The sequence below is a fragment of the Nyctereutes procyonoides genome, unplaced genomic scaffold (assembly GCF_905146905.1).
Source record: "Nyctereutes procyonoides isolate TBG_1078 unplaced genomic scaffold, NYPRO_anot_genome, whole genome shotgun sequence".
NCBI classification, from domain to species: domain Eukaryota; kingdom Metazoa; phylum Chordata; class Mammalia; order Carnivora; family Canidae; genus Nyctereutes; species Nyctereutes procyonoides.
This window is the reverse complement of record NW_026575044.1, coordinates 27,532,729-27,546,219: the sequence shown is the minus strand read 5'-3', so window position 1 is coordinate 27,546,219 and position 13,491 is coordinate 27,532,729. Positions and strand designations below refer to the sequence as shown.

Below are 13,491 nucleotides of genomic sequence, written 5' to 3'. Positions count from 1 at the left end.
AATTCATTATGCATTGTAGGATGTGCAGTAGCATCCCTGGCCTCTATCCACCAGATGCCAGTAGAACCTATCTTCTTTGGTTGTAACAACCAAAAAATGTCTCCAGAAGTAGCCAAACTGGCGGGGATGGGGTGAGTGTGGCAGGCCAAGTTGCCCTTGAGAACCAGTGCTTTAGCTGATGCCCTGTGAATTATGAGGTTTTCTACTCAGGTACCCTCTGTGAGTTCCAGTGATTTTTTTCTCTAATCCTTTTGAATGGTTCTTTCTCCACCTCAAGTAGTTTCCCTATACACATGTGCTCATCAGTACGAGACTCGAGGTGAGTCCTCTGCAGACCCCCAGTGTTCTCTCCTATCTGGTATATTGCCTTGCAAAAGCTAGGCACTGTGGCCTCCCAGGACCCCTTGCTCCAATTTTTCAACTAAGGGAGACTCTACTTGAGTTCTCCTTCCCAGTGCTGTGGCCTAGAAACTCCCTCTAGGTAGTAAACTGAGACACCCAAGCTTCCTTCAATTTGTTTCCCATCTCTCAGAGATCCCATCTCCCTGATCGTTTGTGGGATATATTTTGCAATATTTGTTCAGGCAGGTTAGATCTGGTCATCTTGGCCCAACAGATTTTGTGAGTTCATGATTTAAAAACAAAACAGGAGGGATCCCTGGGTGGCGCAGTGGTTTAGCGCCTGCCTTTGGCCCAGGGCGCGATCCTGGAGATCCGGGATCGAATCCCACGTCGGGCTCCCGGTGCATGGAGCCTGCTTCTCCCTCTGCCTGTGTCTCTGCCTCTTTCTCTCTCTCTCACTGTGTGCCTATCATAAATAAATAAAAAAAAATTAAAAAAAAAACAAAACAGGACATATTTGCATAATAATCAGGAAAATCCAGGAGAGAAAAATCAATAATGCAAGATGAAGATTGTTGGGAACACACCTTTGAGTAAGTGTGAGAGGACAGCTTAGAGCCAATGGAGCATTCAGGCAGAAGCACAAATGTTCCAAAGTTAAAAGGAAAGAAGGCACTAATAAAATCAATAAATATGGACACTTTTTCTTCCTGTTTAATAGGTAGATATGGAGATAGGTATAAAGAAAATTAAAATGTGAATGGGATGCTACCAGAATTGTGGATCACTTTTTGGTGATTTTTATTTCTAAACACTGTATTACCACCTTCATAAAGAAAATATGCAAAGAAACATTTGATTTTATTTGATTTTTTGCAAAGAAACATTTTAAAGAATTTAAAGAGGGACGCCTGGGTGGCTCAGTGGCTGGGCATCTGCCTTGGCTCAGGGTGTGATCCTGGGGTCCTGGGATTGAGTCTCACGTCGGGCTCCCTGCGAGGGGCCTGCTTCTCCCTCTGCCTATGTCTCTGCCTCTTTGTCTCTCTCATGAATAAATAAAATCTTAAAAAAAAAAAAAAGAATTTAAAGAAAATAAGTAGCTGGGCACTTTTGTTCTATTCTTAGCACCTAGTCATACTACTTCTTTGCCCCCAAATGGTTTCCCATTTCATTTAAAGTCATAGTCCCATCAATGGCTAAACCAGGTCTTCCATATCTGGCCCCACCCTCTACCCTTTCCCCATTTATTTCCTGGCTTCACCCACTTTACTTCATGTTTATTCTGCTTCAGTGTCTCTGCCTCCTTGCTGTTCCTTGAACAAATTACATTGCTCCCACATCAAGTTCTTTGCACTTGATATTCCCAAGTATGGATATCTTTCCTCTAGAGTCTCATGGCTTGCTTTCTTATAGTTACTCCTAGCTTCCCTCAAATTTCACTTTCTTTTCCAATTTATTTCCTCCTTACCACCCATCGTATGACATACAATATGCTTTTCCTTTCTCAACTGTTGTGTGTAGTTTCCACATATAGAAGCAATAGATGCAAACCCCGACAACAAGGTTTTGGACATTAGCAACTTCAGATCCACAAGTCTGATAATAAAATTAGTGCCCCAGAGAACCATGTTTGAGGAGGGGAGTGCTTCGAGGGTCACATACAGTGGGTGCCTGAGGGGAATGCTCCAAGAGTAATGGTTGGAGGTGGGTACAGCACAGACTTGGCAGTGTAATCACCAGTCCGAGGACCAGGTTAATGAATCTGTATGAAAGATGAAAGAAACATGCCAAAGACACGACTGTGAAAGGCTTTTCATCTATAGATGTTCCCAACACCAATATTCAGTTATTGTCGGAATGTAAAATGTTATGTGTGTGGTGCAGAGGGGAGTAACAAATGGCAGAAGTTGACAGAGGCCAAGTCATGGAAGGCCATGCTAATTTTATTAACCTATATAGTGCATAAAGTGTTAAGTCTAGAGTTTAGAATTACAAAGCTTTTCTACAAATCAATAAGAAAATACAAAGAACCTATATTAATCAGGACAGAAACCCAATTCAGTTATTTTAAACAAGAAAGGGACTTTATTGGCTCACAAAACTTTGAAGTTTGGAGGTAGGGCAGGCTTTAGGCACAGCTGGATCTAGGGCCTCCAGAAAAATGACATCAGAACTTAGTTCTCATTCCTTTCTGCTAATCTCTGAGTTTCTTCTCAGACTCTCCACATGGCATAAATTCAGGCTATAGTCCTTAGTTCGTGGGATTTCTGTAGAGCCTTCTTTCCAATAGTTCCAGCAGAAGTTCTGTTGAGAGCTCTCTTTTGCCTGGCTTGAGTTACATGCCCATCTTTAATCACTGTGGCTAAGAAGCTGCAGGACTACTCAGGAAGGCCAGACCTGGTCATCTACTCATCTAAGCCACAGGGCATGAGTTCCCCACAATAAATAAGGATTCTGTTACCAGAGGATGGGGAAAGATGCTGAACAACAACAAAAACAACAAAAAAACCACCCAACAACATATATCCACACATAACCCAACAGAAAAGCTATTATAGGTAAAGGACATGAACAAACAATCCATGATAAAAATAGCCAATAAACTTAAGAAAAGAACCTCAACCTCACCATTAATTAGGGAAATACAAGATGATTTTTTTTTCTTTTGCCCATCAGATAAAAATTATCACGTGTAGGTAAGGCTATGTGAGAACATGAGCACTTTCTATACATATGGGTGAAAACAAAGTTATGAAGACCTTTGGAAAGGCTAAGATGGGTCTATCAGAAAGCACATCCTTTGACCCAATCATCCACCTCATATAACTCCATCCTAAAGAAATTCACACATGTGCACAGAAATATATGAAAAGGATGTTTACTTTGGCAGTGTAATAATAGCAAGAGAAAAAATAAGGGAATAGTTAAATAATGGGATTTTCCTAGTATTGGTTCTTATTCAAATCAACCATTAAAGAAATTTAAAGACCTTAGGATCAATTTTTGAGACCAAAAAAAAAAAAAAAGCTAAACAATACATATATATGATCTTATTTACGTAAAGACAGCATTCAAGCATATGTATATTCATATGGAAATGTTTGGGAAGAGAACTAGGATGTATTTCAAATTGTGGACAGTGGAATGTGATTGGAAGTGCTGGAGAAAAGGTCTCTCTTTGCTCTTATACTTGTGTATCATTTAAGTTTTCTACAATGAGACAGTAGTCATTTATACTTCCATAATTAAAAAAATAAAAATAGGCAAACAGTTCACAACAGGAAATTCAAGTGGCCAATAAACATAAAAATATGTTCCTCCTAATCAATAAAGACAAATTTTGCCTATCAGAGTGGTAAAAATATTTAAGGATTTGGTGTTGGTGGGAGTGGAGGCAAACAGGCACTCTACTGATGGAGTTGTAAATTAGTACCATCTTTTTGGTGATAGTTCTTAAAATGTTAAATGTGTACATTCTCTGACCCAATAAATCTATTTCTTGCTATTTATCCTACAGAAATATCCACACAGCCAGCAAAATAGATGGGTAAAAATGTTAACTATACTTTTATCTGTAATAAAAAATTGCAAAGAATTCTTCCATCAATAAGGGGTTAAATTACAGTATATTCATGCAATGGAATAGTGTGCAGCCATAAAGAACAATGTATACATCAAGGTGGGGAGGCAAGTTTCAGTGCAGTACATGGAAAATGAGGCTATGTACCTACCTCATATGGTTGCTGTGAAGATTAAGGGTTAATCCATGGAAAGCGCTTCCAACAGTGCCTGTGTACAGCAACCAGAGTCTCAACTATTAACACATTTTGTTTAACTATGTATATGCTTAAGTCTGGAAGAATAGCAAACCAATTATTACTTCTGAGTAAGACTGTGAAAAGTAATGTCCTTTTTCATTTAACATTTCTATACCGTAGAAAATTCAAATTAACGTGTTTAGTAAGCTTTTAAATTTGTAACCATAAAAAGCATAAAATTTATCAAGGTTTAACAGCCATCACTCACTGCACTGTGAAAAAATCTATATCCCAATAAAGTTCAGAGAACTAAGATCTGAGTTTTAGCTGTAATTGGGCCACATGCAAGTCACATAATCTCCAAATCTTTCTTTCCTGGTTTACAAATCTAAGCGAGATAGGTATAGTGATTAATCCAGTGCCTGGCGTGCAGATTATTTCAATACATATACCCCTCCCTTCAATTTACTTAAATGTGATAAACATATTGCTAAATTAAGTTTTGTGAGCTTAACCTCCAAGAAAACAGAAGAAAATTTAGCAATAATGAGTGAATGCTCAGTAGCCATTGGGCAATTCTCAGCGGTCTGCACGCCATTAATCATGACTGCTCTTTTCCTAACTGAACAGATGGCACTGCTTGGCAACTACCAGATCACCACTCCATCAGAGGCTGGGCAGCCCCCAGAATTGCTGTGATTATCTGTGAGCATAAATTAATGGCTGGATGAAATAATAAATCACTGATTAGTTATTTTAAATCAATTTGTCTAATGGGGACTTAGCCAAACTGGAGATGATGAATACACAGACTACAATTTATTTTCCCGTGTACCCTAATCCAGTCTTTTTGGGTCCAGCCCATTTTCCCAACAGAGCCTTGCCTTAACCTCAGAATCCTTTCTAAACAACATACACGTATCAGATGTCTGACAAGACAAACTTGTATTTGCCAAGTCTAACACCACTTTTTCTAAGCTCTGACATTATACCAAACATCTTTGGCATTTATGACAAATGTACCACAGGGAAGCTTCTTTGTGTACAGGGAAGATGTAAGATTTAAAAAAAGGGTGAAATTCTAGCTACTGAGAGGTTGCTCTCTTCTTACCTACTCTGATACAAGAAATCTGTCATCCCAGCAGAAGCATTAAAAATATACCGCCTCAAAACCTACTTGGAAAGAAGCCAGTTATAAATAAATAAATCAACTCAAGATCATTTTAGCTTAGAGCGGAGGAGATTATAGCTTTATTGGACATTGACTTGTTTCCTCAGCCACAAAGAGAAAAATACCCAAACGAAAGTCCCTACATTTTCTTGTATAACTTAAAATACATTATATCATTACTACATATTTATACTTCAATAAATCTTAATCTATAAAGCACATTTCTTATAATTAATTGTTATCAGAAAATCTATAAACAAGCTCCATTCTGCCTCACTTTCCCACCAGCTGGCCTTGCATTTATTACTATGCTTTTTAACAGGCTCATGCAAATCTCACCTTCCATTTTTAAATTTGATCCAAGCACTAGATGTAACCAAAATCTCTGGAACTATGAAATCTTTTTATTCACATGGGTCATTTTCCACACAATTAATGCCCACTATAAAAAAAGCCTTTTCTCATTCTCTATTTTAACTTCCAGAGTTTTCCACTAAACAATAAAACCACAGTACTTGGGATTCTCAGCCAAAGAGTATATAATCCTACTACTACAATGTATTACTTTTATACATTTTGTAAAATGTGTTAAGACTTAAAATAAAAAAAAAATAGTTCAATTCTGATAGTTAATAAACTAGTTGTTAATAACCTATTATTTTTTAAATAGAACAATCCATTCAACTTAACATGTAAGTACAACCTCGATGCTACTAGAGATTGATTAGTTTAAAAGACCCACAAACCTCCAAACTGTGATAGAGGATCTTAGACTCACCTCTGAAGATTGCTGGAGAGCTGGCTAGCTCTTTGAGCTGAGTCTTCCTTTCCCCCAAATACAACACCCTGGTAAGAGAACTATGGCTCTGGGAATCTCAGAGATGACCTCCCCCAGGACTGCTCAGACAGAGGGAAGAAGCTAACTCACATGGAACGGTTTTAGACCAAATCCCCAATGATTTACAGTGGAAGAAATATCTACCTACCTATGGTAGGGTTACAGTACCTAGCACAGTGCCTTGTCGGTAGAAAATGTTTAATAATAAATGCATGGCTGCTTTGTTAGCCTGGTGTGCAACCCTTTTGTACCAAAAGAATAAAACCGCAAACCTGATACTTGTTGCCCACCTGTCATGGATTTTTGTGTCCTTAACAAAAGAAAGGCAAAATAATAAATCAGAACTTCAAGTCTCTTTTGTTTTCTAAAAGCCAAGACAGACCATTACCCTCATGTTCACATTTGCCCTTCGACACTGCTGTTCACTACAAATTCTTCCCCAGTGTTAGAATTTCTACTCTCCTAGTTTTACAAGTGTTTATTGTTCACACTGTCTGCTTTCTAGCAGTAACATAGGAGAACATTATTCTCATTAGCGGGATGCCTTCAAATGACAGACAGGACAAGTGGTGTTTGAGTTTCCCTGCAGGCAGATGATTACATTGAGATAAATTCTTGCTATACTTCAATTCTTGAAACAATGTATGTTTCTCTTCCCCAATCTAGGTGTCCCATTCACTGATGTTTTATCACCATCACTTCTTATCTGAGTTTTAAGGCTCATTTTAAATTGAGCCTTTACATTCTGAAATGCATACTCAAATTAGGTAAAAGGAAACAGAAGGGTAAATTTTTAAAAAAATGGTTTCAGTTTTCAGATTTTATAATTCCTATATTGCCTTGTAACATAGAAGGGAATGTATCCTTGCCAAGAACATCTGAATGATCAACACAGAAATAACGTCTGTCTAAAAAGGAAACTTTTAAGGGACAAAGAATCAGGTAGTTCATTATTTGGAAAAACAGTAAGAATATAAACATCACATGGAAGATTTAGGCATTAACACCTGAATTAAGTTTAAAATTTCAGTTTCTAGGCAGGTATGACATTGTTTCTTTCAGGATAAAATAATGGTGGGTGAAGATTTTCTACATTTCCCAGTGGCTTTTCTAACAGTCTATATAGGGAAATAAAACTATTATGTATCATTTGTTTTTAATTTTGTCTTCATTTCTGAAGAAAAAGACCTGAGTGCTGATTTTTTTTTTTTGTAATTTCTTAAACTTTCACAACATTCAGAAGTTTTTCTGCATTGTGTCTTCGCTGATGTCTAAAAAGATTCGAGCTTTGACTATAAGATTTCCCACACTGAACGCATTCATAAGGTTTCTCCCCAGTATGGATTCTCTGATGATTAATAAGCCCAGAATTCTGGCTAAAGGCTTTTCCACATTCAAGACATTTGTAAGGTTTTTCTCCAGTATGGACTCTCTGATGTTGCACAAGAATAGAACTTCTGCTGAATGCTTTCCCACATTCAACACATCCGTAGGGTTTCTCCCCACTGTGGATTCTTTGATGAAGAATGAGGGCTGAGCCCTGACTGAAGTGTTTTCCACATTCATCACATATATGCTGTTTCTTTCGAGAGGGATTTCTCTTTCTTTCAAATCTGCCCTTGGGGAAACAGGCTTCTCCATACTTAAAAATCTGAGGAACACCTATATTTAGAGTGCCAGGAACTTCATGAGATTCTACTGCTGAAGGAATCTCCTGCTTTGGAGCTAGTGCTCCATTTTCAGTCCTACCATCATCATCTGAAATAAAGAGAAAATGTAAATATCACTCATTTCCTATTCTGGGAGGAAAAAAACCTGAAAAAAATTGAGTAAAAGTGAAGTAAATAGCTTCCATATATCTATAAACAGCACTGAAAACTAGTGAGAAGGTAGCCTACTCCAAAAAAGAAAAAACTGGAATGACTGATTATGAGCCTAAGGGAGGTAATGGCATGCTAACATAATGAGGAATTAAAAGGTTGTATCTGAAAAAAAGTGATAACACAAAGTGGGCTATACAATACTAATCAGAAAACAAAGGGCAGAAGGATGGTAGATGCTAAGACTGTTGGAGTGATGCCACTAGGTCTGGATGAAACTTCAGAAGAAATATAAGATAAAATTGGCCCCTAGGAAATCTTTATATATTCTTTTGCTTTGAGGAAGGGAGAAATTACATCAAAATATAATAGTTAAATAACAGGCAATCTGTCAGAAAATGAGCAAGACAAGGCAGATCACAGCCAACACTACACTGAAAGCAGAACCCAGAAGATGTCCAGGTAAGAAACTGAAGCTCAACTGGGGATATTCTCTGTTAACTCAGGACACGATACTTACATTCAGTAGGTCCTTGGTAAATCAAAGTTTTCCTACAAATGAAGGTTGCCCTGCTTGGTATTTGCCATGGTACTTAAAGGAGTTCTTATTTCTAAGCCTCAGTTACAGGCGTCTGATGAAACAAAAGCCTGAATTAATTACCAACAAGAAGTACCATTACCCACCTACAGGAAGCAGTATGAGCAAGTCTCATTTGAGACTTTTTGGAAACTTCAAGCCTTGAAGAATATAGTTACTTCAGGGTGAGCAGCAGCAATGAGAAAAGTAGCAAACACTACTCATGTCTATGATAAATGATTAAAGAAGGGATAAAGTCTATGGCTCAGTTGGTTAAGCGTGTGCCTTCGGCTCAGGTCACCATCCCAGCGTCCTGGGATGAAGTTCGGTGTCCAGCTCCCTGCTCAGCTCGGGAGCCTACTTCTCCCTCTCCCTCTGCCCTTCCTCCTGCTTGTGCATGTACTATCTCAAATAAATAAATAAAATATTAAAAAAAAAAAAAGGATAAAGTCAAGAGAGGAGACTAACAATGAGAGACTCAAGGGTACAGGCGATCAGTGAGGTCTGGAGATGTGAACAGAGAAGCAAGTGCTAAAATTATGAGGGGACAAATGTTCCCCATATGTGGTAGAGACTAGACCCCTGAAATGAGGCTATTGACAACTAAGGGAAAATTATTCTAAAATTCAGGCAGGGGAGAAATTTTTTACCCAAGAAAATGTCACCTCCAATGACCAAGGATAGTAGTTCTCAAACTTCATTCCAGAGAAGAATGTTCCATGAAACATGTAAAACCACAGGCTCTAGCAGACTCCAGCCCCACCCCACCAGTTCTGGTTCCCTAGCACTGTCCCCTCAGATGGGAAGAAAACCTGATGCCACCCCACCTGTGGCATAAACCAGCATTATCCACAACTACCTCAAGGAAAGATTCCTAAAGCAGTCTCAAGGAGCAGTTTTAGGAATATACTGGGGTTGTATCAAACTATATTAAGTATGTGGTATCAACTGCCAATATACTGGGAAAGACTAGTTTAAGTGACTTATAATTGTGAGCTTTTAATTTTTCTGTACTTAGAGCAGATTTTAGCTATGGAGCCTATTTTTGCATAAATACTTGGATAAAGTGAAGAGTTTTACCAAATATCATTTCTACAAAAGATGCTTCTTAGGAAAAAAAAAAAAAGACTCTAGGTAGGACATTGAAGAAAAAAACAAAAATAACCAAAAATTTAGAAAGACTTCAGTGGTCAGCAACATAAAGAATGGATTTGAAGAAGCTTCAAGTAAGATTATGCCAAGAGAATTAAGCAGGAGATTGAAAGGATATGAAACAGATGACAAAGAATGTTGCACGTGCTGCATTCAAAATAAGGAACCTAACCTACAAGTGGGTGCTGGCTCAAAGTAAGACAAATGCCAGCCCGATGGGAGTAGGTCTTCAAGAAAAGGTAAAAAGAAAAGGCTGACAATGTTAATGTCTAAGAATAAAGACCTGAGATCTACAGACCAACTGTTGTGAGAATCAAGATCCTATACTATGTCTAGGTCTACAAAATCAGGTTAAGGCAATTATTCCCTACCCTCTGATGGGAACAAGCAAAGAGTTCTGGACAAAAGACCCACATTCTCTTTCACCATCTAGCCCACTGGGAGTTTTGGTCCTCACCACAGTGCCTTAGAGAATGGAGCTCCCAGGATGCCCACTTGAGCTGGTTCTCCACAGCATCAAGCTCAGAATTTGGTAATCCCTGAGCTTCTTCTTGGGAAACTATCTCCTCTACCAGAACTTCCCGTTTTCGTCGACGGAGAGAAACCTGGAAAAAATGAAGTCTAGTTCAGGTGAGAAGGAATTTGATAAGATTCAGAACTAAAAACATGTAAGAGAAACCGTAACACCATATATACTGTGGGGGCCTATGTGACAAAGCATAGCTAGAGGGGGATAGTGAGGGGTTAAGGGGGAGCCAATAAACATAATTCTAATTTAGTCAAGTGGAATTAACTCAACAGCTTTGCCTAGTGCTATGCCAGTGCTTCTGACCCAGGAGAGTGACACAAGCTGACTCACCGGTTGTCCAGGGTCATCTAGCTCACTCTCTAAATCCTCCAGCACTGTCACTGCCTCTTCTCCATTCTCTGGATGATGCTCTCGAACCCAAGTCTGCAGTTCCTTGGGTAGGATGGCAACAAACTGCTCCAGCACTACCAACTCCAGAATCTGTTCTTTTGTGTGTGTCTCTGGCCTGAGCCATAGACGGCAAAGTTCTCGAAGCTGGCTCACAGCTTCACGGGGCCCAGGTGAATCCTGGTATCCAAACTGCCTGAATCGCTGTCGGAAAACCTCTGGATCAGGAAGATGGTTCCAGGGGATGCTTGATCCCTCTTCACCATCGGGATCCTCCTCCAACTTCACTCTCAGAATTTTTTCCTCTTCATCTGGAGTTGGGATTATAAGTATTGAATCCTCTTCCACAGACTGTGCAGACATTCTGATTTATAATACTTCAAGAAAAGTCAATCAAGGCAGGATACAGGCCTCAGGGAAATACCCTCTTTTCTTCACAGGCACTCCTGAGGAAAAGAAATAAAACAAACAAAAATATATAACCAAATATCCTAAGAATTTGAACATATATTGATAAAAGAAGTAAAAGATAGTTGGTTTTTTTTTTTACTGGATTAAAAATTCCAATCAATCACCTACAGCAGAAGTTGGCAAACTACAGCTTACAGCCAAATCTGGCTTGCTGCCCATTTTTGTTTGATGCTTGTACTAAGAATAGTTTTCATTTTTACATGGCTGCAAAAAAAAAAACACAAGAACATTTCACGACATGTGAAAATGACATGATATTAAAATGTCTGTATCCATAAATAATTTTATTCGTTCACAATTCAACAATGGCAGAGTTGATTAGTTTCAAAAGACACTATATCATCTGAAAAACCTAATATTTACTATCTGGCCGTTTAGAAAAAGTTGGCCAATCTATGACCTACTAAGTCAACAAACCTTATTTCAATAATCAGAAGAATCCAAGTAAGAACCAGTCCAACTCAGTGTTTTCTAAATGCATCTGATGTTGGAACACATTATTTGCAACTCAGGACTGGTTGTCCCACGAAGGTCAACTCAAAAGGCACTGCTTTTCTGTTTAAAATTTTTTTTAACAAAATCCTGTTCAGGAGTTATATTTCTTAGGAGTTAAGAAATATTTTTCAAATGTTTAAGAATCTCCTGAACTTAAAATGTATGTTTAAAAATATCCACTTATAACAGAGCAATACTGAAATACTGGGAAAAAAAACAGAGCAGTAACAGAGCAATACTGAAATACTGGAAAAAAAAAAAAAAAAAACCTAACTACTAGGTGCCATGCTATTCAGCCACCCAACACCACTACATTAAAATCTATAATGACAGGCCTTAATCACGGCAAATTTAAGGAAGAAAAGGCGCTATCATAACACCTTAACTTCATGCAGGGCCCATCATCAGCATCTCACGCTGGATGACCCACAATTTTCCCAGCTTCTATCTTCAGGGAAACCTTGTGCTATTTCTGATCCTTTCCTTGTTATCTGCACAGTCATGCCCATGCCATTGTTTACAACACATACTAGGAATGAGCCACGCAGTTACTCAGTGTATCTATTTAGGGCCCAGAATCTGAAAACCAATGATTTCACAAAACTTCTTGTAACCCTAACAAGACCAGTTATCAGAAGACACCTTATCAGCCAAGTGATGCAGACAGGTTCAATCAAGTACTCTGGAGTGTGGCGGCCAACCTCCGTAGGTTCCTATTCCAGGACCCTACCTTATCCAAGGCTCAATCTTTCTATGGAAAAGAGAGCGCTCTCCCTTTTATGTCCGCTTTGCAGCCTGCTCGCGGGCGGTGAAGGAGGTGCAAGGAGGGCAGGCCCGCGGTCACTACAATGTTTGGGCGGGGAGCCGCGTCCCAGGGGATCTCGCCTCACTCCAGCCGGGTTCCGCTGCAAACCCCGCCCCTGCCCTGGCGTCCTCCAGCCCCCGTTCCTCGCCTCGCGCTGGCCGATTTCGGAGGACCAAAAGCCACACTGCCCCAACAGCGTCGGGGCCACGGCACTTCCGCCCGCGTCCGGCGGAACTACAAGCCCCGGCAGCCCCCGCGCAAGGCCCGCCCCCTCCCACCTCCGCCCAAAACGAGTCCCAGAACCCTCCGCGAGACGCCAGGCCTCGAAATAGAACAAAACCGGCTGATGGGGGAGGGGGGACGGCGAGGGTCGCGAAGGACACAGGGGAAGGACTGTCCGCTGGTGCTGAAAACCCGATCTGGCCTTCGTTCTACCCCTATCTGCCCCCCGCCTGCTGGACGCGGAGACCGCGGCCCGTCCTCCGCGCCCCCGGGAAGCGGAGGAAGGTGCCCGCCAGGCTTCCTCGCTGACTCCGGCCAAGAGGTCCGCAGCCTCTTAGCCCGGCGTCCCCCTCACGCCCTTCCCCTCATTCTCGCGCAAACCTCCGGCTCAGGATCCGCAGCAGCTTCGCTGTCCAAAGCAGACGCAGATACGCCGCTCACAAGCCGTTTCCCAGAAGCCCCCGGCGCGGACTGCTTCCGGTCTGCGGGTCCCAGGAGGCGGAGAGAGGCGAAGCCCCGCGTTGCCATGGAGATGCGCTCCGGGCGGGGGAGGGGCGGCGCGACGACAATGATCGCTTTGAGGCTGCGCTTGGCCTCGGGCCTCTGCTCCGAGCGCCCAGGGTTCTGCGTTCCGCCTCCGAGACGGGGAAGAGAGAGAGAGAATTCTGCCGTTAAGATAGTCTTTACGGCTCCACGAGCCGTCTCACGGGAAGCTCTCAGTAACCCTCTGAAAGGAGTGATGCAAGCGCGTATTTGTGAGTGCTCCCTGCGGTGCACCCGCCACCTGTATTGTCATTTTCACGACAGCTCTGTGGCGGTAAGAACTTTTATCATCCCCGTTTCACAGCTGAGAGAGATAATTGAGGCACAAGTAGATAACTGGTCTAGAGCTCCTAACTAGTAAGGGGGAATCAAGGTCGGAAA

At 40.8% G+C, this 13,491-nt stretch overlaps 1 protein-coding gene across 4 annotated transcripts; it reads right to left on the bottom strand.

Moving 5' to 3' along the window:
* Positions 1-2,264: 2,264 nt before the first annotated feature.
* ZNF24 (zinc finger protein 24) lies at positions 2,265-13,037 on the bottom strand. 4 transcript variants are annotated; one of them, XM_055323933.1, is made up of 5 exons: positions 12,949-13,029; positions 11,150-11,249; positions 10,518-11,020; positions 10,116-10,263; positions 2,265-7,867 (listed from the first exon to the last, which is right to left on the bottom strand). In XM_055323933.1, exons 3-5 carry the CDS (start codon positions 10,935-10,937, stop codon positions 7,329-7,331), a joined length of 1,107 nt encoding a protein of 368 aa, XP_055179908.1. In that variant the 5' UTR covers positions 10,938-11,020; positions 11,150-11,249; positions 12,949-13,029; the 3' UTR covers positions 2,265-7,328. The 4 variants fall into 4 exon arrangements, with proteins under 4 accessions (XP_055179908.1, XP_055179909.1, XP_055179907.1 ...); XM_055323934.1 differs by having other exon boundaries at positions 11,154-11,249; XM_055323932.1 differs by lacking the exon at positions 11,150-11,249 and having other exon boundaries at positions 12,949-13,037.
* Between the last annotated feature and the right edge of the window lie 454 nt (positions 13,038-13,491).

Excerpts from the sequence above, each read along its gene's own strand:
- ZNF24 (XM_055323932.1), bottom strand. The coding sequence starts at position 10,937 with ATGTCTGCACAGTCTGTGGAAGAGGATTCAATACTTATAATCCCAACT. Across the intron at positions 10,264-10,517 it reads TAGATGACCCTGGACAACCG|GTTTCTCTCCGTCGACGAAA; the intron begins GTGAGTCAGCTT and ends CATTTTTTCCAG. Across the intron at positions 7,868-10,115 it reads CCATTCTCTAAGGCACTGTG|ATGATGATGGTAGGACTGAA; the intron begins GTGAGGACCAAA and ends TCTTTATTTCAG.